At 38.9% G+C, this 23946-nt stretch overlaps 1 protein-coding gene across 1 annotated transcript; it reads right to left on the bottom strand.

The window, feature by feature from the left end:
- Positions 1-535: 535 nt before the first annotated feature.
- LOC139946134 (exosome RNA helicase MTR4-like) lies at positions 536-23524 on the bottom strand. Its single transcript, XM_071943750.1, has 23 exons — positions 23374-23524; positions 22400-22507; positions 21613-21742; positions 20653-20765; positions 19702-19876; positions 19167-19257; positions 18321-18445; positions 17562-17660; positions 15753-15861; positions 15270-15484; positions 14317-14529; positions 13697-13822; positions 13078-13228; positions 11997-12169; positions 10389-10589; positions 9443-9553; positions 7941-8033; positions 7330-7425; positions 6192-6355; positions 5439-5601; positions 4854-5016; positions 3107-3211; positions 536-2567 (listed from the first exon to the last, which is right to left on the bottom strand). The coding sequence occupies exons 1-23, from the start codon at positions 23487-23489 to the stop codon at positions 2515-2517; spliced, it is 3093 nt and encodes a 1030-aa protein (XP_071799851.1). The 5' UTR covers positions 23490-23524; the 3' UTR covers positions 536-2514.
- Between the last annotated feature and the right edge of the window lie 422 nt (positions 23525-23946).

The following is a 23946-nucleotide window of genomic DNA, read 5'->3' on the forward strand; positions in this document are numbered from 1 at the left end:
GCTGCCTGTTTGTTTTTTGTCTACTAAATATGAATCTCCTGACAGTCTCCTGACGATGACTAGAGCAAGCTTTTCATTAGTGCCCTGGTCATTTGGCCAATAATCTTTATCAGCTCCCTAAAGGAGTATACAGCCACAATATCAACCTCTACCCTCGCAGGTACCCATTTATACCCCTGGGTGAAGAGAAGCAATACAGTAAATGATCTTGCTCAAGTACACAAGTGTCATGACCGGGATTCGAACAAACACTCAGATGACTTGACGACCAGAACTTGAATTCGACGCTCTTAACCACTCGGCAACGGCACCCTAAACATGACATGACACCCTAAGAAAATCACAGTCGCCTGTTTTCACCAGCCAGACAGACAAAAAGAACGTCTAAATTCAGACAAAAAGTGTGAAATTTATCATCCCTGCTTTTGTGTTTTATTGTACCTGTGAAAAATAAATATAGTTTCATGTTTGTATATATAATAAAACTATACAATGACAAAGAGGAAGCAGAACAAAAACACAAAGAAAGGGAATTATTTATTTATCATAAAGTTTATTTACAGTTTTACTAATAACGTAAACACACATGTACATGTATAACTTGTCAAAATATCTTCCCCCGATAGGCAAACATTTCCTGTAAAAGGCAAGGTACAACGTTGGTAAAAACCTGAAATTAATAAATGACCGAGTACCGGTTAAGACTGAAAAGCTCAATTATAAATGAATCACAAAATGGTTATCAAAGGCAAAGTATACCTTGGGTTTTGGGGAACCGTTCGGTTGTTTCAATCTTATATAGGGTGCGTTCGTTTAGCTTCCCTGGGTCGACCCCGGTCTGCCCCCGGTGCGTTCGGATAGCTTTGACGTCGATCCAGGGGATCACCCGGGTCACTTGGGGGCTGGCCCCAGGTGCATGATGTCACTACGAGAGCGGTGAGTGGTCGATCGTTTAGCTCTTGTCAGGGGCTCACCCGAGTGAGTACCGCGGGGTATACCCAGGGAAGCTAAACGAACGCACCCACTAATGTAGATGTATACGATAAAACTAACAAGTAAAAATTTGGTTGTGTTTTTGAGTTGTCGCTGAAAATCCTGAGCGAATTCATGCAGGGAAAAAAAATCCTGCTAGGAATACACAATCTGAGAAGCGCTACTGCTGTAACAATTCTCAAATTAAAATTTTGAAAACTGAAACTCTTTACCTTTTTCAATGCTTTAAAAGTCTATTCGTCCTAAAAAAGTCGGCAAAGAAAAAGTTGGATTTTAATTTTCACAATTCCATAGAGCATTGAAAATATTCCATCAAAATACATTGTTGTACCTTTCCTTTTTATATTTCAAAATTTGTCTAGCTGTTCCTGTTAAACATGTACAAAAATTATTAATCATAATACTATGGTCAAATGGTTAGATTGCATGACTTGCAGTCGCAAGGTCGTGGGTTCGAATCTGACCAAACTAACGGCTGATTTCACAATGACTAGAATTTAAGTATTTTTGTCACCGGGGTCCAGTGGTTAGACTGCAAGACTTGCAATCCTACTAGGGTTCGAATCCTACTTGGCTAACCGCTGATTGCACAATGACTAGAATAAGTATTGTCGTCACTATAGCCTTCGTGAAAACGAAACCCTTTTTTATAAAAACAGAATTTTAAAACGCCTTTACCTTTAGGAATAAAAGTATTTATAACATACGATTTGACCGACACAGTAAAATGAAATGTTTTAAATAATATCATGACTTAAAAAGCTGGTAATTCAATACAAATAACTCTTACATGCCAGAACATAAACAATTCCTATTTTTCAATGAGGTCATCGCAGCTAGCGCACACAACTGCAGCTGAATTCGCTGTATTTGGACACGGCCTTAGTAGATTGGGGGGCAGGAGAGTAAAGACCCTCTACAGGTCAAAATGAGTAGCAAGACAGATAATGCACCACTCTATAGACGGTATTGAATAACCCCTTTGTTGCTATGAAAGTCGCCATCTTGTAGAGCAAACCGTATGCACGTCTGAACTCTTACATCAATGAAGCACGCAGCATTCCCGATTTGATTTCTACGGCACATGCATCCACAAACAGGCATAACCACGCACAGACGCCATGTTATAGGGCAGATATTTGAATGGTGACATCATATTCAATACGATCTATTGGTATGCACTTGAGCATCGTAAAGCCAAGTCCTATGTCTGGCGGATTGGGGCTATGGCTACTGTTGGATTGCTGCGTCATCATGCGTTGAAATATGCAACGTATTTAGCCTTAGCCACAGTCACAGCTGTAGCCAGTGATTGGGATACAGCCAGAGACAATGAGTTATATTTGGAGCCAGCAGCCAATTTCACGAAACTTTATGTCTTATGGCGCAACTTACGCCATAAATGTTGCGCAAGTGGACTTACGCAGTTGCGTGAAATCGGCTGCTGGTCAAGGATTATTGTGTGCCAAAGTTTGTTGGTCAACATGCTAAAAATTAAACATTATGTCTGCAGAGTGTTGTTTACAGATAAAGACTTGCAGCAAATACAATGTCCCTCTTGATCTTCACAATACCTAGAAGGAAAAAAAAACGGAAAAAACTTTAAGAAAATTGTAAATCTCGGAAAAAGTGATACTAGTATGAAATTTTGCACACAGTCAGAGTAAGACATGAGAAAGATATTTCATTAGGCAAAAAAGGGGTTTTGCTTAAAGACACTGGACACTACTGGTTATTCTCAAAGACCAGTCTTTTCACTTAGCATATCTCAACATATGGATAAAATGACAAACCTGTGAAAATTTGAGCTCAATTGCGAGCAAAAATCCGCTTTCAGATGCTTGATTTCGAGACCTCAAAATCTAATTCTAAGGTCTGTAAATCAAATTTGTGGAAAATTACTTCTTTCTCGAAAACTACGTTACTTCTGAGGGAGCCGTTTCTCACAATATTTTATACTACCAACCTCTCCCCATTACTTGTTACAAAGGAAGGTTTCATGCTAATAATTTGTTTGAGTAATTACCAACAGTGTTAACTGCCTTTAAGAATATTTAGGTATTTCATTGGGCAAAAAGGGTTTTTGTTAAACATATTTAATGGAATCACTAACCTCCGGCAAACTTGTTTTCCAATTCCGTGTTTCCTATTGCTTTGGCTGCGTGGCACATTTCTCTCATCAGCTCCTCTAGTCTCCTCATGCAGCGGATTATACTTCCTGTCCAATCACAACAACATAAAACCAACAGTATTAGTACAGTGCACGAATCAGGTAACGTCTTGAAAGAAGACTATATTTTTAATATTAGGCCTGGTCTGTTATCTATCCTATATTTAAATGTGATGTAATTCCACTGTCAATCAATGTTCACTTTTCAAAATTAACTGATTTGAGTTTTTTTTGAGAGTTTATGTTTGTACAAAAAAATAATGGGACTTAAGAATAAGAATTAACTATAACTAGTGAACTTGTGGGTACAACCATGTGTAATTATCTTCAAGCAGGCTTAATATTGGTTGGTGGATCCATAGCAACATGGAGTGTATCACACCCATATCACACCCTGCGTATCGTGTGTTCGAACTACGCATATTGCGCTTTTATAAGCTTTATGAAAACGTACAGCTTATGAGAAGTTTTATTCAAAAGTGGCGATCTGTGTCAAATTCTGATCATTGCATGCATTGCTTGAAGGTAAATTTGTTATCACACAAGCACTTGTGACAATACCTAAAAATATAGTGCATCTGCGTCCAATATCCGGCGCTATACTTTCCGTATTCCAATCGCACTTGTGTGATAACCTGTAATATCTTTTGGGAGGAATATTGGCTGTAAAAAAAACGCTGTTGGTTTGGGTGTGACACTTCTTATAGTATAGTCTGCTAGTTTCATGAGGACACTGTTTGAAACATCAAGACCAAACTAAATTCCATTCCTGCAAACACCCATTCCAAAAGAGCTTTCACCTGGTTGAACCGAACTAACTACTTCTCTTTCATTCTAAACAACTTTACTTGATCTAACTTAATTGAATTTATAAAACCCTTTAGCACTATTTCAAAGCACTGTACTGTATAAAAAAATAAAAAATAAAAATAAAAACATTACAATACAGAATAAAACCATGAGCAGAAATAGTAATGTGGTGTTCACATATTTTCAATTGAAAAAATTTCAAGTCACATACATAATAACATTAATAATAAAAATAAAAATCATTTATGAAGCAACCTTATGCAAGGCCTGAAAGTGCTTCACAAAAATATACAAAACAGCAACTACATCTATAGAAAACACTCATGAAACATTTACAATTAGCAGACAAGCAATACAATATTAAAAGAGAGTTGATAAAATCACAATAACGATGTTCATAAAAATATATTACTCTTAATATTACTGTTACTTGTTCAGCAAAACAAAGTAAGAAATGTCATACATCAAAAACAGTCAAGATGAACAATAAATTGTACATTAAATGACAAAACATGGAATAAATATAAAGAGACACAGTAGGTAAGAATGAGATGGGGGAAGAGATGGGGTTGAGGACGAGGAATGTTTAGAAGGGGAGAGAAAACAGTTTACATTGCTCTGACTGGTACCCCACACACTTCTCGCTTAGCAAACATATTTACCAGCTCTATGAAATTGGGCCATGGGTCCAATTCATAAAGCATGTAAGCATAAAAACACGCTAAGCACAGAAATATATTGCTCAGCAGAAATAGGTTATCAAAACAGTTTACATTGATGCAACTGGCACCCCACTCAATTCTCGTCCAGCAAAAATATATACTCAGCAAAAATTATCTGCTAAACAGCTTTATGAAATTGGCTCTGGTTTGGATCCTACCTTCAAACACGTCGGTCATCTTGCAGATCTCAGCAAACGTTGAGCCGTTCGCCCAAGCAAAGACGACGTCCATCATTTGAGGTTTGAAGGACTCTACGTAATCCTCTTCCTCTACTTGTAGCTTTGCCTCGACACTCACCTTGGCGATCCTACGAGCAGAATCCTGACAAGAGTAAAAAAAAAGACAAAGAGAAATTGACGAGAGAAGTGACAAAACCGTCGCCCTCTGAATTGGCAGTGGACACTATTGGTTACTCAAAATAATTATTAGCATAAAACCTTTCTTGGTCACAAGTAATGGAGAGAGGTTGATGGTCTAAAACATTGTGAGAAACGGTTCCCTCTGAAGTGCCATAGTTTTCGAGAAAGAAGTAATTTTCCACAAATTTGATTTCGAAACCTCAGATTTAGAAATTGAGGTCTCGAAATCAACCATCTAAATGCACACAACTTCGTGTGACAGGGGTGTTGTGACCTCCGGGTCAAGTTACAAAAAGAAAAAATGTAACTCGCAAAAACAGCTGAACAAAAAAATACACAAATCAAATTTGAAATCAAAACCATTTTAGTACAATCTCTCCTTACCTGCATCTGTCTGAGAGGACCCGACAGCTGCTCCGATAGCCTGGGTGTGTTCTTAGATTTCTCCTCGAATACAAAACAGCTAAGTAGTGCAACGATTTGCTCTGGTTTCAGGCTATTAAAGACGCCGTTGAAGATGAGTTCGGTGAGTAACAACTCGTCCCCGCTATGAAGGAAGACACGAAAGTCAAATTCAAGATTGGTTTGGGCAAGCTTTTTACTTATTGGTATATTTCTAAAAACATTGAAATTCAAGACAGTGACTGAACCAAGTTAGTTACAAGTAGGGCAGAAGTTTTAATGGAATTAAATGTATCCTAAACCATGGTATTATTATTAGTATTAATATTTATTCGGCATTAAAACACATACAAAATACAAACAGTAACAAAACAAAAGCCAGGGACATATGCCCGGAGTTAAAAAAGGTTACCAAAAAACTTGTTTCTCTCCTACATTGCTGAGATGTAAGCTATTAAAGTTGAGATATAGGCCAAAATAGAATGTAAATGGTGGCCAGTCAGTGTTGCAGCCATGGTGACACGCCTGCCCAGGACTCACAATTTTGATAAAGGAGTACCAAATGTCACAGAGAAAGAACACACTTAAAAGGCCAGGTTAAATAACAGATTGCACTTCAGCAATAATGGCACCATAACTAAACATGAGTAATGTTGTTGATCTGCTCGCCCTTGGTGGCGTTAACAAAAATTGATTTATTTTTAATTGATTTATTGTACACCCAGTCTTATGCACCTGCTAATCTCACAAGCAACTCGTCCTTTCATCTCGATGACATCTGCCACTGTAGCATACCCCAGTCTCCTTATAACTCTCTTTCGACACTTCAACTCCTCCAGCTGGATAACTGTCTTAGCACGTTTCAGTTCTCGCTTAGCAGCCTTCACTTCTGAAGCAATCTGTGAAGAATAACAAGACCACGACCATTAGGGCAGTTTGTCTTTCAAGGGGCCGTAAAGCCGTTGGTCCCATGTGTTGTGTAACGCACTTAAAAGAACCCAGTGCAATAATATTGAAAAGAGAAGCCGGTTTGCCCCGGTAATGCTAGTTTGATTGGCTGCATATTGTGCCACATCACCTTGTAAACCATTACATGGAACTATGTAAAAGGAGTAGATCTCATATTTAAAACGTGGTCCCACAATTCTTCCAGAAAAATACTGTACCTAAGCCCCCTTGAGCGTCACTGAGTGCTGGATATGTGCGCTATATAAGAGGCCACTATTATTATTATTATTTTTATTAGAGCAGCGGCACATTAAAGAATTCAGGTACTTTTTCAAAATGTCCACAGATTTACATTTACCTTACATGGTTTAAGATAATGACAGTACAAAGCTTCCCTAAAAATATTACTTACTGAGGTGCTTACTGAAGTGCTGTAGTTTTTTGAGAATTGAGTAAAACAAGTCACAAAATAATTTTCGTCTCAGTGAGACGAAAATTGTTTTAGCATGTAAAAACCCATTAACCAGTTATGATTTTTTCCCTCAAAACTTGACAACTAATGAGGCTGAAACTTCATCAGGTAACATACAGTACATACATCTTTATACACAGTGAGGGGATGGGATACATGTCATTGCCCAAAACTTGTTTATTTTAAGTAGGATTTGAAACTTTGCATGGTGGAAAAACGATATAGAAAGGTTTGCGGTAACACCATGTAATGACTATCTCTAATGAGTTGGGGTGGTTCTGAAAAGAACCGTTGGTTTCAACTTCTCCAGAAGACGATCAGAGCATACTGATCGAAACGTCGAGTTGAAACCAACGGTTCTTATAGAACCACCCCAAATCATTAGAGATAGTCATTACATGGTGTTACCGCAAACCTTTCTATATTGTTTATCGTACAAAACTAAGCTAATACCTTTGCTTTCTCTTCATATAGGCCGTACAAACGAGACAGTTCAGGACTCTTATGCAACGGATGGCTGTACATTCTCTCCTCGAAGGCTTCAACTTTCTGCAAAGAAATGTCAATCGGTAGAAGAGAAATTACTCAATGTTGAGATAACCAGGCTCAAGAGTTTTAAGGATAGCTCGGGGTTTGCTCTCTTAACAGTATTAGTCAAAGTGTCTGGTAGAGCTGACAAGTAATTCAAAGTGTCCACATTTTGTTTTTCTCAACAGCATTTGTGATGAGATCAAGCAATACAATTTGTTTGTCATTTTTTTTTTATTTTTTTTTTTTTGGGGGGGGAGCATCATCTATGCTTTATTGCTTTAAAGGGAAGGTACACGTTTGGTAATAACTCAAAACAAAGATTAACTTAAAAACTGACTTGGTAACGAGCGTTGGAGAGCTGTTGATAGTATAAACATTGTGAAAAACAGCTTCATCTGAAGTTACATAGTTTTTGAGAAAGAGGTAATTTCTCACTCAGATATTAAAAGACCTAAGGCCTGAATAACTTTTATTAGGCATCTGAAAGCACACAAAATTGTGCAACAAGGGTCTACGGGCAACGCCTACCCTACCTCAACGACCCTCTTTAAGGATTCATCCTTGATGCCCATGTCTTCAGTTGGATCCAGCAACGGAAGACTGTCTGGAAATCTTCTCTGTACCTCCTGAGAAATAACAAAGTCATAAGGAATTAATTGATTGAAATAATTTATTTACTCAAGGCGCTGAGTATATACATTTATAAAAAAAGATGAATTCTGAGAACTAAGTATGTAGCACCTTGTAAGGGTTTACAAGGTGCTACTGCGCATTCAGCAGCCACAGCCAGTATTCAAACATGTCCCTATGCGCTGTGGAGAAATTACAAACATCGAAATACAAATACAAGATACGCAATGTACTGGGTATCAAACAAAAATGCATGAATTAAAAACGTTAAACAAGTGCGTCTTTGAAGCAACCTTAACCTTATTAATGGAATCAATATATTTCAAATATTTCGAACGAATGCGCAATAAGGTTGAGGCAGTGTGAGTGAAGCTGCGTTCACCCTAAGACTTGGTCAAAACTGGTTGAATAACAAACAATTTTTTCTTACTAGAACGAAGATTTCTAGATGCTAAATCATCATCACTGCCAGAGGCCGAATTATAAGTACACTTTTTACGGATAAAATGATGTCCAAAAAAGTGTACATAAAACATAAAATACACATCAAAAATACATTGTATAGAAAAAAAATACATTCATCAAAAATAGATGCATTGCTACAAATACAAAATGTGAAACAGAAATTAATAATACAGGTATGATAGTATCTATCGATCAAAAGATCTTCAATCAAAAGTAATATCTCGCAGAAACAGTAAACAAATATTGAATAAAACATTACTCAACAGTACAAGAACAATGTGAATTTCAAAATAACAACACATATATGAAAATTCCCGGTCGTGATGGAAAAAATGAGTCTTGAATGGAAATTTAAAAAAAGCCCAAATATGCACTTCAAGACTTCCTGTTGAACACACAAACGTTTTAAATGCGTCTCTAATAGTGATAGAGACAAACAAATCTGGCAAAATACATACATTGTATCACATTAAAGGCAGTGGACACTATTGGTAATTACTCAAATAATTGTTAGCATAAAACCTCACTTGGTATTAACAAGCAACGGGGAGAGGCTGAAGCGACGTAGTTTTCGAGAAAGAAGTAATTTTCTACAAATTTGATTTCGAGACCTCAAGTTAAGATTTTAAGGTCCCGAAATCAAGCACCTAAAAGCACACAACTTCGTGTGACAAGGGTGTTTTTTCTTTCTTTCATTATTATCTCCCAATTTCAATGACCGATTGAGTTCAAATTTTCACAGGTTTGTTATTTTATGCATATGTTGAGATACACCAAGTGAGAACACTGGTCTTTGACAATTACCAACAGTGTCCAGTGTCTTTAACCTTGTTTGGCTATACTTATTCAGAATGTAGTGCGAACGAGTTCAGTGTGATGGGGGCTTCAGCAATGTTTCTACTTAAACCATTCTCCCCTAGTACCCTATCTTATAACTTACCTGTATCGATTTGCCGACACTCTGTCTGTTATCTATCGGACGGAGATCTTTGGGTAAGTACAACCTGACACTACTCAGATGTGTGATTAAGTTCAACAGAACAGGAACAACCTTTTAGATAAAGCAGACAGCAATTTCTTTTACAATACCTTTACATAATATAGTCGGCACAAAAGTAGTTAATGGCATGGCGTTTCTTACACTAGCAGAGTCTTTCTCAAAGGCTAAATGACAACACAACAAACATGAACAGGTAACTAAGTAGTGAAGTGGAAACACATGAATAGAGAGAGTGACAGTCAGAAAGCACACAGAAAAAGCAAGGGTAAACAATGAATTGACCCCTTGCACGCACGTCACACGCGGCGACTGTGCCACGCTCACCATTTTGGTTGGCAATAGGTTTACGTGTTAACGGCGCACTTCACTGAATAACGCACAGTGACACTGCCCACCAACATGGCGCATGCAAGATTATTCTGATGACGTCAGGTGATTTGGGTCAATAGGGACACAACAAGGAGGGTAAGTTTTTTGCAACAGCTAATTCTATTTCCTCGTAATATCTTCATCTCAGAACTATGAGGTCACTAAATAATGGTAATTTCATATTTGCAATGATCAAAAGGTCATTTAATTAAAGAATGCATACAAAGTTGAAAAAAAAACCCAGATCAAATCAGCAAATGAATGTTGACTTAGAAAAATGAATGTTCCTTTTTGCTTACCAGAATGAAGTTACCAGCCAAAGTACCATGTCAAATGCACCATCTTTGACTGGTATCCTGCTAATTTGTGCTCAGGACAAAACTGGTAAGCAACAATGCCTGCTTGGGCAGCTCGTTGAAGTTAGGCCCCGAGGTCATGATGTGGCAGCGCCTTGAGTGCCACTGAGTGACAGACCAGAGCGCTATAATAATCATTATTACAAATCTGATAAACTCACAGCCATTTCTCCCTTCTCTCCTTCCTTGGGTGGTTTGGCCGAATCCGTCACGGAATTCTTGACACTCTCCTTGGAGCAATTTAAGAGAATCTCAGCGATGTAGACCAGAGAGTCATCTTTTGGGCTACTCATCTTCTGATTTGCCTTCTTCCGGAAGTTGATGACGACACCCCACCCAAAATCATCATCTTCGTTCTTCACCTGCATTTTAATAAAGAATAATAGTAATAATAATGCTAATAATAATAATTGTTTATAATGTAGCTCTTTACACACCCGAAATGCGTCACAAAGCGCTTCCAACATTATTACCCTTGATCATTGGGCCATTTATTTTATTCCTTAAGCCATCTCAGCTCCCTGGGGAGTATACAGCCTGTGCAAAATAAATATGTGCTACTCGACTAAATCAATCACAAGAACCATCTCTGCCCTCACAGGTACCCATTTACCCCTAGGTGGAGAGAAGCAATTATAGTTAAGTGTCTTGCTCAGGGACACAAGTGTCACGAGTGGGACTGGAACTCACACTCTGCTGAACAGAAACAACAGAGCTTGAGTTCGGTGCTCTTATCTGCTCGGCCAAGACATCCATAAAACAAACATGTTGATCAATCTGATTGTTGTTATAAATGATAAATAAAAATTCACAACATTTATAAGGCGTTTAATATGGTTGTTTCTGAGTGCACACTTAGCATTTTCATGCAAGGTATGTGTGGCTACGTTTGAATTATGAGACCTACTCTATTTAGATAGCACCATGTACTTGTTTACAAGGTGCTGTAGTGCAATATGCAGCCAATCAAACCAGTAACACCGGGCGAACCCCTTCTCTTTTCGATAAGTGCACTGGGTTCATTTACATGCATAACACAACACTTGGGACCAAGGGCTTTACGTCTTATCCGAAAGATGAAGCATCATGGTTAAGTGTCTTGCTCAAGGACACAGGTGTCATGACTAGGATTCCAACCCTCATTCTGCTGAGCAGACACACCAGAGTTTGAGTCTGGTGCTCTTAACCACAAGGCCACGACAAGGGTATTGATTGGCTGTTAACAGTGACATCACCTATACATGAATATTCAATACATGCACAAGTGCCATGAAAGGGTAACGATTGGCTATAAACAGTGACATCAACTATACACGAATATTCAATACCTGCACAAGTGTCATGAAAGGGTAACGATTGGCTGTTAACAGTGACATCAACTATACATGAATATTCAATACATGCACAAGTGTCATGAAAGGGTAACGATTGGCTGTTAACAGTGACATCAACTATACACGAATATTCAATACCTGCACAAGTGTCATGAAAGGGTAACGATTGGCTGTTAACAGTGACATCACCTATACATGAATATTCAATACCTGCACAAGTGTTATGAAAGGGTAACGATTGGCTATTAACAGTGACATCAACTATACACGAATATTCATTACCTGCACAAGTGTAATGAAAGGGCAATGAGTGGTTGTTAACAGTGACGTCAACAGTGACATCACATACATGAATATTCATGATCTGCAAAAGTGTAATGAAGATCAACGATTGGCTGTTAACAGTGACATCACTTATACATGAATATTCATTACCTGCACAAGTCTACCAGGTTGTAGAAACGGCAAGCAATACTTGGGTTTGGTGATGAATGATTGAATCTCTCGGCCAAGTTTGTTGAGCTGTTGTCTGATCTTGTAATATGCCTCCACGCTCTCCTCCTGCGGTATGTCCATCTTGTTGTACTCATCCTCCAGTCTTTTTAACTCTGCAAGTCGGGAATCAAGATTTCAAATTAAGACTCAAGACTCAACGACTAAGGGAGTAAAAGTGCAGCGACGAGTTCTTCCACGGCCGTTTAAAACAGGCAAAGTCGTTGCCGTGTGGGGCAACGACCCTGCAAGGTTTTAAATGGCTGTTAAAGAACGAGTCACTACTCTTTTATTCCCATTCATAAATGCCTTTTTGGTTAAAAGGCGTAATAAAGTAAGAAACTCTGTCAAACTTATCCGTTTCAGACCTGCTTGAGCTCTGTATGTACATGTACGACGTCCGTGTGTTGCATTGTTATGACTGAGAAGCCTTTTTCCGACAGTCTTGGTGCAACTCATTCTTGTTTTCCTTTCACAGCGAGGCCAGATCACTGACTGCGCCCCCATCGCCCGTAACAAGAAACGTCTTGCACCAAGACTAGCGCAGAGTATCTGCTCACAACCGGTTATAAACACGGGTCATTATCAAAGGTTTAAACACCCCCACGTGATGTGCTCTCCACCAATAGGAATAGCGAAACTGTCTTAGGTATTTATGAACAGAGAATTAAGATTCAAAACTAAAAAATAAGATAGCCTTAAAGGTACTGGACACCTTTTGGTAAATGTCAAAGACAGGTCTTTTCACTTGATGTGTCTCAAGATGCATAAAATAACAAACCTGTGAAAATTTGAATTCAATACACCGATCCATTAAGCCAGGCCCAATTATCATTGACCAATCACAACCGCGAAATCTGATCACCATTTGAACCGTTAGGTGATCTTTGCACTAATGGTGATTGGGTTTCGCGGCTGTGATTGGTCAACTGGTAAGGAGGCGGGGCGTAACGGATCGGTCTATTATATGTCGAAGTTGAAGAGAATAATGAAAGAATGAGGTCAGACATGAGTTGGTACTCACTGTCAAAAAGCTCTGGTATGACGGCGTAGTTCTGGAATTGGTAGAATGACTTCTCCAGCATGTACTCTGGGTTGATGCCTTCAACCCTGAGGAGGTTCAGCACCATGTTGTAGGTCAGATGGAATGCACTGTTTAATGGATCTGGAAGACCCTGAAAGAAAAGATTCAGACAAAGAAATTACAATTTAAAAACTTCAATTTTAAAGGGTTGCGATACCCTTTGTAGATCAAGTTTTAGGCCATGACATGAATCCCTACTCACTGTCAATGAAGATGTATGTAATATAATTTACCTGTAGAAGATTCAGCTTTATTAGTCGTCAAGTATTTGAGAAAAAGTGAAAATCACACAGCAATGTTTTCAGGAAATAATGCTAAAATAATTTTCGTCTCCTGGAAAAAAATATTTTTGTGAAGTTGTTTTACTCATTTCTCAAAAACAACAGCACCTCAGCAAGTAATATTAAATGAAGCCTTCTACCTTCATTATCTTCATACCGTGCAAGTTTGATGTAAATCTGTGGACATTTGCGTTTTGTGTCGTACAAAAAGTACCCACACCCCTTCATGAACAAACAAAAATATTTTGAGAAAAGTTGAAATGGAATCTTGGTCGTACCTGAAGGATGGTCTTGCCTACTCCAGGACTCATCTTTTCATCTATCATTAAGATGACAATGCCTTTGTCGTCCAGGCCACGCCTACCGGCACGCCCACTCATCTGGATGTACTCACCGGACGAGAGCTGTAGATTATTATTATTATTATTTATTTATTTTTGTACATTTTTTTTCATTTACTATTAAAACAAAATCAAAGGTTACGGCCAGAGGCCAAATTTTATTTTAATTACAATAGTAGAAACAGTATGTTAACAAAATAAATTAAATGCACACAAGCAATGAAAGACCTACTCCAAAATGAAGGAACACCAAGAAATTACAATACTTATTATTATACACAAAAAGACATTCAAAATAGATAAAACAGAAATTACAACAATAAAAGAATGGAAAGCAAGTGCATGACAATGGACCATACAAAAGTAAGTATAAAAAAATTAAAAAAGGGAAAAAAGAGTTTAGGCTCTTAGAGTGAGGTACATACAGGATAGCGCTTTTACCATATCTATCAGAGTGACACAGAGTGAGATTTGTGATTTTTTTTTTAACCAATTACTAAAGCCGTTTGAAGAGGGGTTAAGCACTGCTTGAAAACACAAATAATGAGTGAACCTACCCATCTGAATCCTTTGCCGTCAAACTTGCGAGCGTTTGTAAAGACGACCGTTCTAGCCGGCATGTTGAGTCCCATGGCAAACGTCTCGGTAGCAAACAGCGCCTTGATCAGACCCTCACCGAATAGAATCTCGATAGTCTCCTTCAAGATGGGTAGGAGACCGGAATGATGGATGCCGATACCTCGCTTCAGCAGAGGCAGAACATTTTCAACCTGAAAAATAAATATTAATATTATTAAATCCAAAAGTTCCAAGAACTTGCCAAGAAACTTGTTCTCTGCTGACCAAGAGGGTTTTCCAGACCATCCGGTTTTCCTCCCTCGGGATAAATCATTTACTTTTACTTTCGATCTTGGCCATGCTCCGTGGTCATAATGGGTTGATGTGGCTGGCAGCCAAAAACGCCCTTGCATGCCAGCTTCTCGAACACGCTGTAGTCGCGTCCTTTCGCAATTCAGCTCTTAGCTGCGAGTAAGGATGATTAGCCCCCCAAATTATTATTATTATCTGTGCCACAATTTCTACGATGCCCAGCCCTTGTGACGCAGTGCTGCCTTGAAGACCCGATGGCCGCAAACAAGAAGGCAATAAGATTCGCACAATCCTGGCCAAACATATTTGTGGGAGTGTCGTGGCCGAGCGGTTAAGAGCACCGAATTCAAACTCTGGTGTTTCTGATCAGCAGAGTGTGGGTTCGAATCCCCAGCCGTGACACTTGTGTCCTTAAGCAAGACACATAACCATTGCTTCGTCCTTCGGATGGGACATAAAGCCGTTGGTCCCATGTGTTGTGTAAACACATATAAAAGAACCCAGTGCACTTATCGAAAAGAGAAGGGGTTCGCCCCGGTGTTCCTGGCTGGATTGGCAGCATATTGCGCCACAGCACCTTGTAAGCCATGACATGGTGCTTAAGGATTAGGTCTTATATCTCAAAAATCAATCAACCTACCTGTGGTAATTTCTTGTCCTCGTCCGACAGGCAGTCGATGGCATTATTGAAGACCTCCGTGACCAGTTTCTTCTCTTCCTGTGTGTTATTGAAGTCTAGCTTGGACATCTGCATAGCGTACGCCTCGCATTCCTTCTTACTGAAGCTGAAGACGATGACGGGCTGGAACATGCGTTCCATGATCATCTTAACTATCTTAAAGATGTTGGAGGGACCTGAGGGAGAAATTTGAATTGGCAGACGACCAGGTGTTATTCAAACTTCTACATTGACCAATCGGATTTGATACAGAGCCAACCTGCAACCAATCAAACAGTTGTAAATGGCGTGGCCAACCAGAGTACGCTATCGTGCAATAGCCTTCAACGAAACTTGAAAACTTTCTCACAACTATAAAAACACAAATTTAAATTTAAAAAAATTGACCTGGCAAATCTAAGATGGCAGATTGGGAAAATAAATATGAAGAGGTCACTGTTCTACCTTTTGTTCCTCCTTTCCGTCCTTTGTTCATTGCATCTCCCTTGGCCGCATCACCAGCGTCTCTCAAGACAGACATCGCTGAGTTGAAGTTATCTTGCCGAAATTCTCCCTGAACACGAAAAAGAACATGAGATACAATAAATAATAAATAATAATAGTGGCATCTTATAGAGCGCTCAGGTTCATCAGGCACGGTGCTCATGGCGCTGTACAAGTAAAATATAAATACAAATACAAAAGAAAGTACAACATTAGTGCTGGGCGAATAGTGAAATTTTGTTATTCGGATACCGCTGGCCAACTATCCGAAATTAACCGGATATTCGAATAGCTTTTTAGCCGCTAGAGGGCGCTGTTCGTTTGTGAATGAGATCTTATGGGCGGATTGATATTAGTTTTAGACAGTGTCACTCGGTTCATTCATAAAAAGATGGCGATTTGCTTTTTGTTTTGATCGTGATTGACTCTACGTGAAGGAAAACTTTTGTAATCTTTGAACAAATTACGTGTGAAATGTCATTGTTTTAACTCTTCACGGAGGTGAGCATAGTTAAATACTTAATTTATGCTGTTTTATGCTGTCTTTTAATAGAAGTCTCATAAGAATTCAGACAAAACATTCATATCAGTTGTCGCCCGACGTCCGCGGATATTCGGATATTAAAGAATATCCGGTTACTCGGTTGTAATTACAGAATTATCCGGTTTGTAAATAGGTATTCGCGCCCTATGCGGATATCCGGTTAAGAAAAAAAAGGCATTCGCGGTTACGGATAGGAAAAACCTATTCGCCATTAACCGGATATTCAAATAATTCGCCCAGGCCTATACAACATATCTATACAACATTAACATTATATTGACTAACTTGGGCATAGATACAGGGCAATCAGTTTAAATGAAACAGAACTACAAAGAGAACAGATGAGTTTTGAGTAATTGTTTGAAAGATCTAGCGGATGAAGCTTGGCGAAGAAGAAGAGGAAGATTGTTCAAGAGTGTGGGAAAAGCTGTGGTCACCCCAAGAGTGTTGCAATTGGGAAACCTGAAGAAGCAATGAGTGTGATGATCTTGGATCGAGTTCTGCAAGTTGATTGGTGAGAAGCCATGGACTGCGTGATTAATGATTACTCGTTATTTACCTATTTCTGTGACATCACTCTATTCATGAAAATGTGGATTATTGTTATGAATCTACACTCAACAAATGAATCTACACCTACTTGATAGATTCATTACGAATCTACACGTCACTGTAGATTCATTATGAATCTACCATTAACTGTATATTTGTTATGAATGTACACTTCACTATAGTTTCATTTCAAATCTACAAGTTCAACTCTACAAGTTCAACTTGAAAATGACTTTCCTTCCAATTTGAAAGATAACATGATGTGCAAAAAAAAACCACAACAGAAAACAGAAACATGTTATGTTTCAATTTACAAAAAACTATTTCCAGTAAAAATTTCACTTTAGTAACACAATGGTAAACTGAGCAAACTGACATTGTACTTGATAATGTTGCAAGCACTATAAAGTATGATTTTGTATAAGAAGATCGTACTACAAGTGATTGATGACTAGTAGTTTAGAATTGACTACGAATAAGTAGGGCATAAGTAATCCTACGAGTCCACACTTATTATTGAGAAATATAATGCATTGACACTGTAACATTATCAATGGGGGAAAGTAGTTGGAATCAGAGAATATAATAAAAAGTGTAGATTCGTGGATACAATGTACGAGTCGAACGAATCTACACTTTCTCATCCATTCTCCTTAACTGAATTTGGTTCAAACCTTTTCATCAACGACTAGGTGGAGACCATCACCGCCAGAAGGAAAGATGTAATGCTGCAAGGGTACCGGTCTGTACTCTGTGTAGACGACATGGCATGGCTACCAGGGGAGAACAAATAATAGTTAATTTTTGTAAGGAATAAAACTGACTATCTAAGTCCAGTAATTTTAGTGTCGGGCCTGCAAACTTTTGACCTGACAAGTCCAACGGCCTTGCATTTTTAAATTTAATAACAGAAACAACTTATATTCAAATGATGACTTTGGGTCTGATAAAGTACACTTAAAGCCACTGGACACCTTTGGTAAATGTCAAAGACCAGACTTCTTAATTGGTGTGAAAATTTTAACTCAACTGGTCGTCAAAGTTGCGAGAGAATAATGGAAGAATAAAATACCCTTGTCGCACAAGTTGTATGCTTTCAGATGCTTGAATTTGAGACCTCAGCCAAGGTCTTGAATTCAATTTAAAACAAATTGTGAGAAGTTATTTTTTCTCGAAAACTACGTTACTTCAAAGGGAGTCCTTTCTCACAATGTTTTATACTATCGACAGCTCTCCATTGCTTGTTACCAAGTAAGTTTTTATGCTAACAATTATTTCGAGTAATTACCAATAGTGTCCAGTGCCTTTAATATAATCACAAAACATGTCAGTTTGGCTGGTAACCTTATTCTCGTAAGCAAAATTTTGTTTTGCTTAGCAACTTGCTGTGCTTAAGCAGCTCTTTGAGATTGGGCCCTACTGTGTGTACTGACCTGTTTATGAAGATGACATATCCACTCAGCAAATTGCCTGGCATTGGGTATTGTAGCGGAAAGGAAAACATAGTGAACGTTGTCGGGGAGAAGTATAATAGTCTCTTCCCATACCACTCCTCTGTCTGTAAAAAAAGATACAAGCAAAAAAAAAGGTTTAAACAAATTATATTTGAATTTTACCCAGTCAGTTTTTCCTGTGGTTTATATTGATATCTGAAACAAAAAGTCGCATCCCCTTAAGGTGATCCCCTGACTACCACTTCCCAGGTTGTATCGTAATTTGGGCGTGATCCCTGGCTACACGTCAGTTAACGGTTGTATGGCTTCTGACTGGCACCCCCGAACAAAGATATTGACAAAATAGGGACACTGCCAAAATGGGGGTTAATAGCTCAGTTGGTAGAGCACCGGGACATTAATCCGGAGATCGTTGGTTCGAATCCCACTCTAGTCAATTCTTTGTTCAACCCCAAAAATCTATATTATTATTTTATAACAATTAACGTTACTGTCTTGTAATGAGTCGGTAACAATTTCAAACCACCTTTTACAAAAGGGCCTTAGAGATGTTTGCGGTAACATTATGTAAATATTTCTTTTTTTAGTTTGGTTGGTTCTGAAAAGAACCGGTGGTTAACGGAGTTCTTTTCAGAACCAACACTACTCGAAGAGAGATATTCACATGGTGTTACCGCAAACCCCTTAGTTATACTTCCACCATGCAAAGTTTCAAATCCTACTTATAACATATCGGAGAAAGTTCCCCCCTGCGAGTACAAAAGAGAGACAAACGGATGTCAGTTGTAACCTGCGCCCTAAGGGACCCTGGTTTATTCTACTCACTTTTGTCTCTCATGTAGTGTATTTCATCAAACACAACCCAAGCCACCTCCCTCATGATCTCTGAGCCTCGATACAACATACTCCTCAGAATCTAAAAGGCAAAGTTTCAAACAATAAGGTCAGTATTGCAACATAGCAGAAGTAGTAGTCCCGGCGGGTTTTCCGGCCTAGGTAGTAGTTAAAAAGCAGGACAGTTATTTTCAGAGCTGAGAAGTATCCTGAATTCTGACTCCGCGGTAGTACAATTAAAAGCAAGACAAGCTCTCAAAAGAACATTTAATATGCCTGGCAAGATACTCACATGGTGTTACCGCGAACCCAAATTATGTTGATACCTCACCATGCTTTGTCTATAACGACCTCCTAGTTCTGCTAATTTTCTACTGCCACTGAGTAGGTTGGGGTAACAAGGGGAATTTCAACCACTGCTTAGTGGACCGAGGGACTTCTCAAAATGGTTGTCAGTTTAGTGTCTACTTTTAGTTTGAAAACATTTTAAAATGAGTTGGTATTCAGAAACAACTGGCGCACTGACCTCTGTTGTCATGATGAGACAGCTAGCAGTGGGGTTTATTGTCACGTCTCCCGTCATCAAGCCGACATCTTGAAACTCCTCGTACAACTCACGATACTTCTGGTTACTCAGAGCTTTGATCGGTGTGGTGTAGATGACTCTCTGTTTATCTCGCAAAGACATCGCAATAGCGTATCTGTATAATAATAACAATAACTTGATGTGCCAAATTACATTTGGTTGATAATGGTTGAGAAAGTGTAGATTCAAGGATAGAATGTACGAGCCGAAGGCAAGTACATTGTAGTCACAAATCTACACTTTAGAGTCTATTTTCTGACTTAAACTATTTCCCCAAAACTTTGTACCTTGTCAAACGACGTTTGGTCACATTTATAATAGTTTGAACAATTTACAAGCATATTTTGATAGTGCTTGCAACATCACCGAGTACCATGTTTTGATCAGTTTACAATTAGGTTTTCGGAAATTGAAGTGTTTTGCACTGTTATCTTTCAATTTGGAAAGACAGTTATTTAAAATTGAGCTATCACTTTAGCTTGTAATGAGTGTACAGTTAAGTGTAGATTCGTAACGATTCCAAAGTTAAGTGTAGATTCACGAAACTAATCTACACTTTTATTCATCGAGCGCCATCACAGAAAAAGTTTGACTAAGAAGAATCTATTTTGATGGATTCAAAAGTATATTGTGATAGTGCTTTACAGCGTACCATGTTTTGATCAATTTACAATTATGTTTTCAGCTGTGTTTTGCACTGTTATCTTTTAGTTTGGAAAGACAGTCATTTAAAGTTGAAATGTATCGAATCTACAGTTAAGTATAGATTTGTTTAGACTCCATAGTTAAGTGTAGATTCATGAAAATAATCCACATTTTTATCAAAAGAGTGAAGTTACAGAAATAGTTTAACAAAGGAGAATATATTTTGATGGATTCAAGAGTACTCACTCTGCCACGACGGTTTTTCCCGCCGATGTATGAGCTGAGACGAGGACCGACTGTTGGTTCTCCAGACATTTTAAGGCTTCTCGTTGAAAAGGATCCAGGATAAATGGATACTCCTAAACAAAAATCAAATGCAAGAGGCTCGAAACAAATACAAACAAGTTATTTTAGTATATACTCAAAAAATGATGTTTAAGTTTGATTGTGAAAGACATGAGTGTAAGAGTCTTCTTGAGATCCAGATTAATATCCAGTTCACACAGCACTACGACCTTGCGAAGATCATACCAATCACCGTGTTGATCTCAAGAAGTTTTCAAGTCGGGTAATGATCGCCGCAAAATCAAGCAATTTTGCAAATTGAAGACTCCGCCCAACTTTATTGCTACGACTTTTCCCCGCTCTTTGTTGGCTACGACCCGGCTACGCTCAAAATAAGTGTGGGGAGAGCGTGCAGCTTCCTGACCTGGGAGATCCCAACCCATCCAAACCACGCTCATGGAGATCCTCCAACGTTTGGCCCACAAATACGCCCAAATTGGTCCAACGTTTGGCCCACAAATACGCATGTTACATGGCTCGACAGGCCGGGTTACATGAAAAGTGATGTACACCGGTGTACATCACCTTGATCGTTCCCAGCGTTGATCGATTTCCAGCGCTGTGTACGAAACAACCGCGGGTTCGAGGGAATTGTTTCTTGTTCGTCTGCTTATTAAACAATGAATAAACCATCGTAATAATTTTTGAAGATGACAACAGAACTTTGAGAAGAGGAATAATAATGTTACCAAGGTATAACAAAACAATTGTTGCACGCTGTGATTGGGGTCCCTGGGTGTTGTAAACCCTCGAGGGAAAATGGCACCCTCGGCTTCGCCTCGGGTGCCATTTTCCCCCTCATGTGTACAAAACGCCATGGACCCCGTCATAGCGTGCAACAATTGTAAACTGAATTCCTACCTTAGCAGCCTTGTTTCCTGTTGGTTTGAGCGGGATGTATTCCTCATCGTGTGGTATGGCAACCTCATGATTGCATCCGTCAGGGGATTCCACAGTCATACTACGGACTTGGGGTAAGATCTCCGCCAGACTAGAAGGTTAGATAATAATAAAATAATGATGATAATAACCAGTTTTTATATCGCGCTTTTCGCACCCAAAGGGCGTCTCAAAGCGCTTCCAATATTACTACCCCTGGTCAATGGGCCTTTTAATTCATTCCTTAAACCATGTCAGCTCCCTAGGGAGTATACAATGGCAGCAAAAATATTTAATAATAATAATTATAGTATTAGTGGCTTCTTATATAGCACTCATATTCGTCATTCAGTGACACTCGTGACGCTTTAACTTTCAGTATTTTCCTGCAAGGTATCTGGGACTTCGTTTTACATTAGTGCCCTGGTCATTGGGCCAATAACATTCCTTCAATTTTTCTCAGCTCCCTTGGGAGTATACAACCTGGACAACTGTAGCGCTCCAAAGGCTTTTTTTTACCTCTACCCTCGCAGGTACTAATTTATACCCCTGGATGAAGAGAAGCAATTATAGTTAAGTGTCTCACTCAAGGACACAAGTGTCACGACCGGGACCCGAACCCACACTCTGATAACTTAACCACCAGAACTTGAATTTGATGCTGTAAACCACGCGACAATGACACCCTATGAATATTCGCACATCATTGATATGAAAACCACAAATTTAACGAAAGCCGTTGTGAGAGTGGACTTGTTTCTGGACTCACTTGAGTTCATCAGCTGTTAGAGCCAGCTTGGGCTTCTTCCCTGTGGAATAGTCGGGTACTTCATGATCTTCTGACTGGGGGCGTTTCCTTTCTTGATCTCCGACCGAACTAAAGAGAAAATAAAATAATTGTTAATAAATTGTTTGAAGCTTTGCATGGTGTGGATAAAAAGAAACTATAAATAAATAGGTAACTTGCGGATACAACTATGTGTAAATTACAGAGATAGTTACAGTAATTATCTCTTATGTGCGAGTGTTGGCTCTCAGAAGAGCCGGTGTGCAGGATTCTCCACATGCGGTTTTGTCCGGGCATCAAAATAGTATTTGTTGACGATGTTTTTTAATTTCACTCAACAAAAAGGAAATGCAAGCATTATGAATGTATATTGAGTAGGTTGGGGAAAGCTTAAGGTGTACAGTACACAGGAAACTTCAGTTCTGGCTGGCTAACGGTCATAAAACTTTCACCCATCAACGCTGATTTGAAAAACGTATAGCGTTAAAAAGGCCCTAAATATATGAGACCCCTATAAAAATATACTAAGGCTCACAGGGGAGCCTTATAGTTTCTTTAAGTATCTTCGCACACGCATGTCACTGAATAAGTGAGAGACTACCTAAACATGCTAAAATACTGAAATTTATTGAACACATAGTCATACAATTCAGAAAACTTTTCCGTATCCTGCCACCATTTTTTTCACCTTTTTTTATACTAAACTTCAAGTAAGTTAGACTTAGCAACAATTTATTTCATAACAAATGCAAAAGTGGTGGCAGGATACGGCAACTTTTCGAAAGGTTTCCCTATTCAACAATAATAACATCGAGTTTTTAAAACAATTTTAATTTCTCATTAAATAGATGCTACACAATTTGCAATACAATTGAGTTACGTACAACAAGTCAGCACAAATACACAACGAAAACGAACACAATTTGGAGCATTAATTACAACAGATCAAATCAAACCTTGATTCTCGTCCATCAGAAGACTCTTGTGTGTGCCCCTTCTGCTTTTTCGACTTTTTATCGTCAGCATTATCGTCGAAAACTGAGAAAAGATCACCTCCAAATGCGCCTGCCATCGTGAAAACTTCAACAGAACACACGTGTGTGTGCAATTTCTCATATATGCGCATAGTCTTGGCCCAGGATGTCAGTGATTGCTACAGCGCGCCCTTTTACAACAATTAGCACAGTACACTGTCCATGATAAATCACTGACGTCTTGGGCCAAGACTAACTAGCGCAATGGTGAAAAACAAAATCCCCTACAATTATTTTTCCGCAGTTTCGAAAATGTTCCGTTCCTCCTTTTTCGAAACCACGGCCTCGGCTTTGAATTCGGTTTCAGGCTCCATCCTCGTCTGAAGCCCTGATCTGAGCGCGTATCAAAACAAGCTAGCTAGCCTGAGCTCAGCATACACTTATTGGCAGTGGGTTTTGGTCGTAATATTTTCCTCATAAATCCATTATTTTTTCGTGAAATAATTGCAAACTGTAAAAACGCAGAACCAATCTTCGCGGCCGCCGAATATGCAT

The sequence above is a fragment of the Asterias amurensis genome, chromosome 13 (assembly GCF_032118995.1).
Source record: "Asterias amurensis chromosome 13, ASM3211899v1".
Classification (NCBI taxonomy): domain Eukaryota; kingdom Metazoa; phylum Echinodermata; class Asteroidea; order Forcipulatida; family Asteriidae; genus Asterias; species Asterias amurensis.

Excerpts from the sequence above, each read along its gene's own strand:
- LOC139946134 (XM_071943750.1), bottom strand. The coding sequence starts at position 23,489 with ATGGCAGGCGCATTTGGAGGTGATCTTTTCTCAGTTTTCGACGATAAT. Across the intron at positions 15,862-17,561 it reads ACCTAGTCGTTGATGAAAAG|GGAGAATTTCGGCAAGATAA; the intron begins GTTTGAACCAAA and ends TTTCGTGTTCAG. Across the intron at positions 5,602-6,191 it reads GTTGCTTGTGAGATTAGCAG|CGGGGACGAGTTGTTACTCA; the intron begins GTGCATAAGACT and ends CTTCCTTCATAG.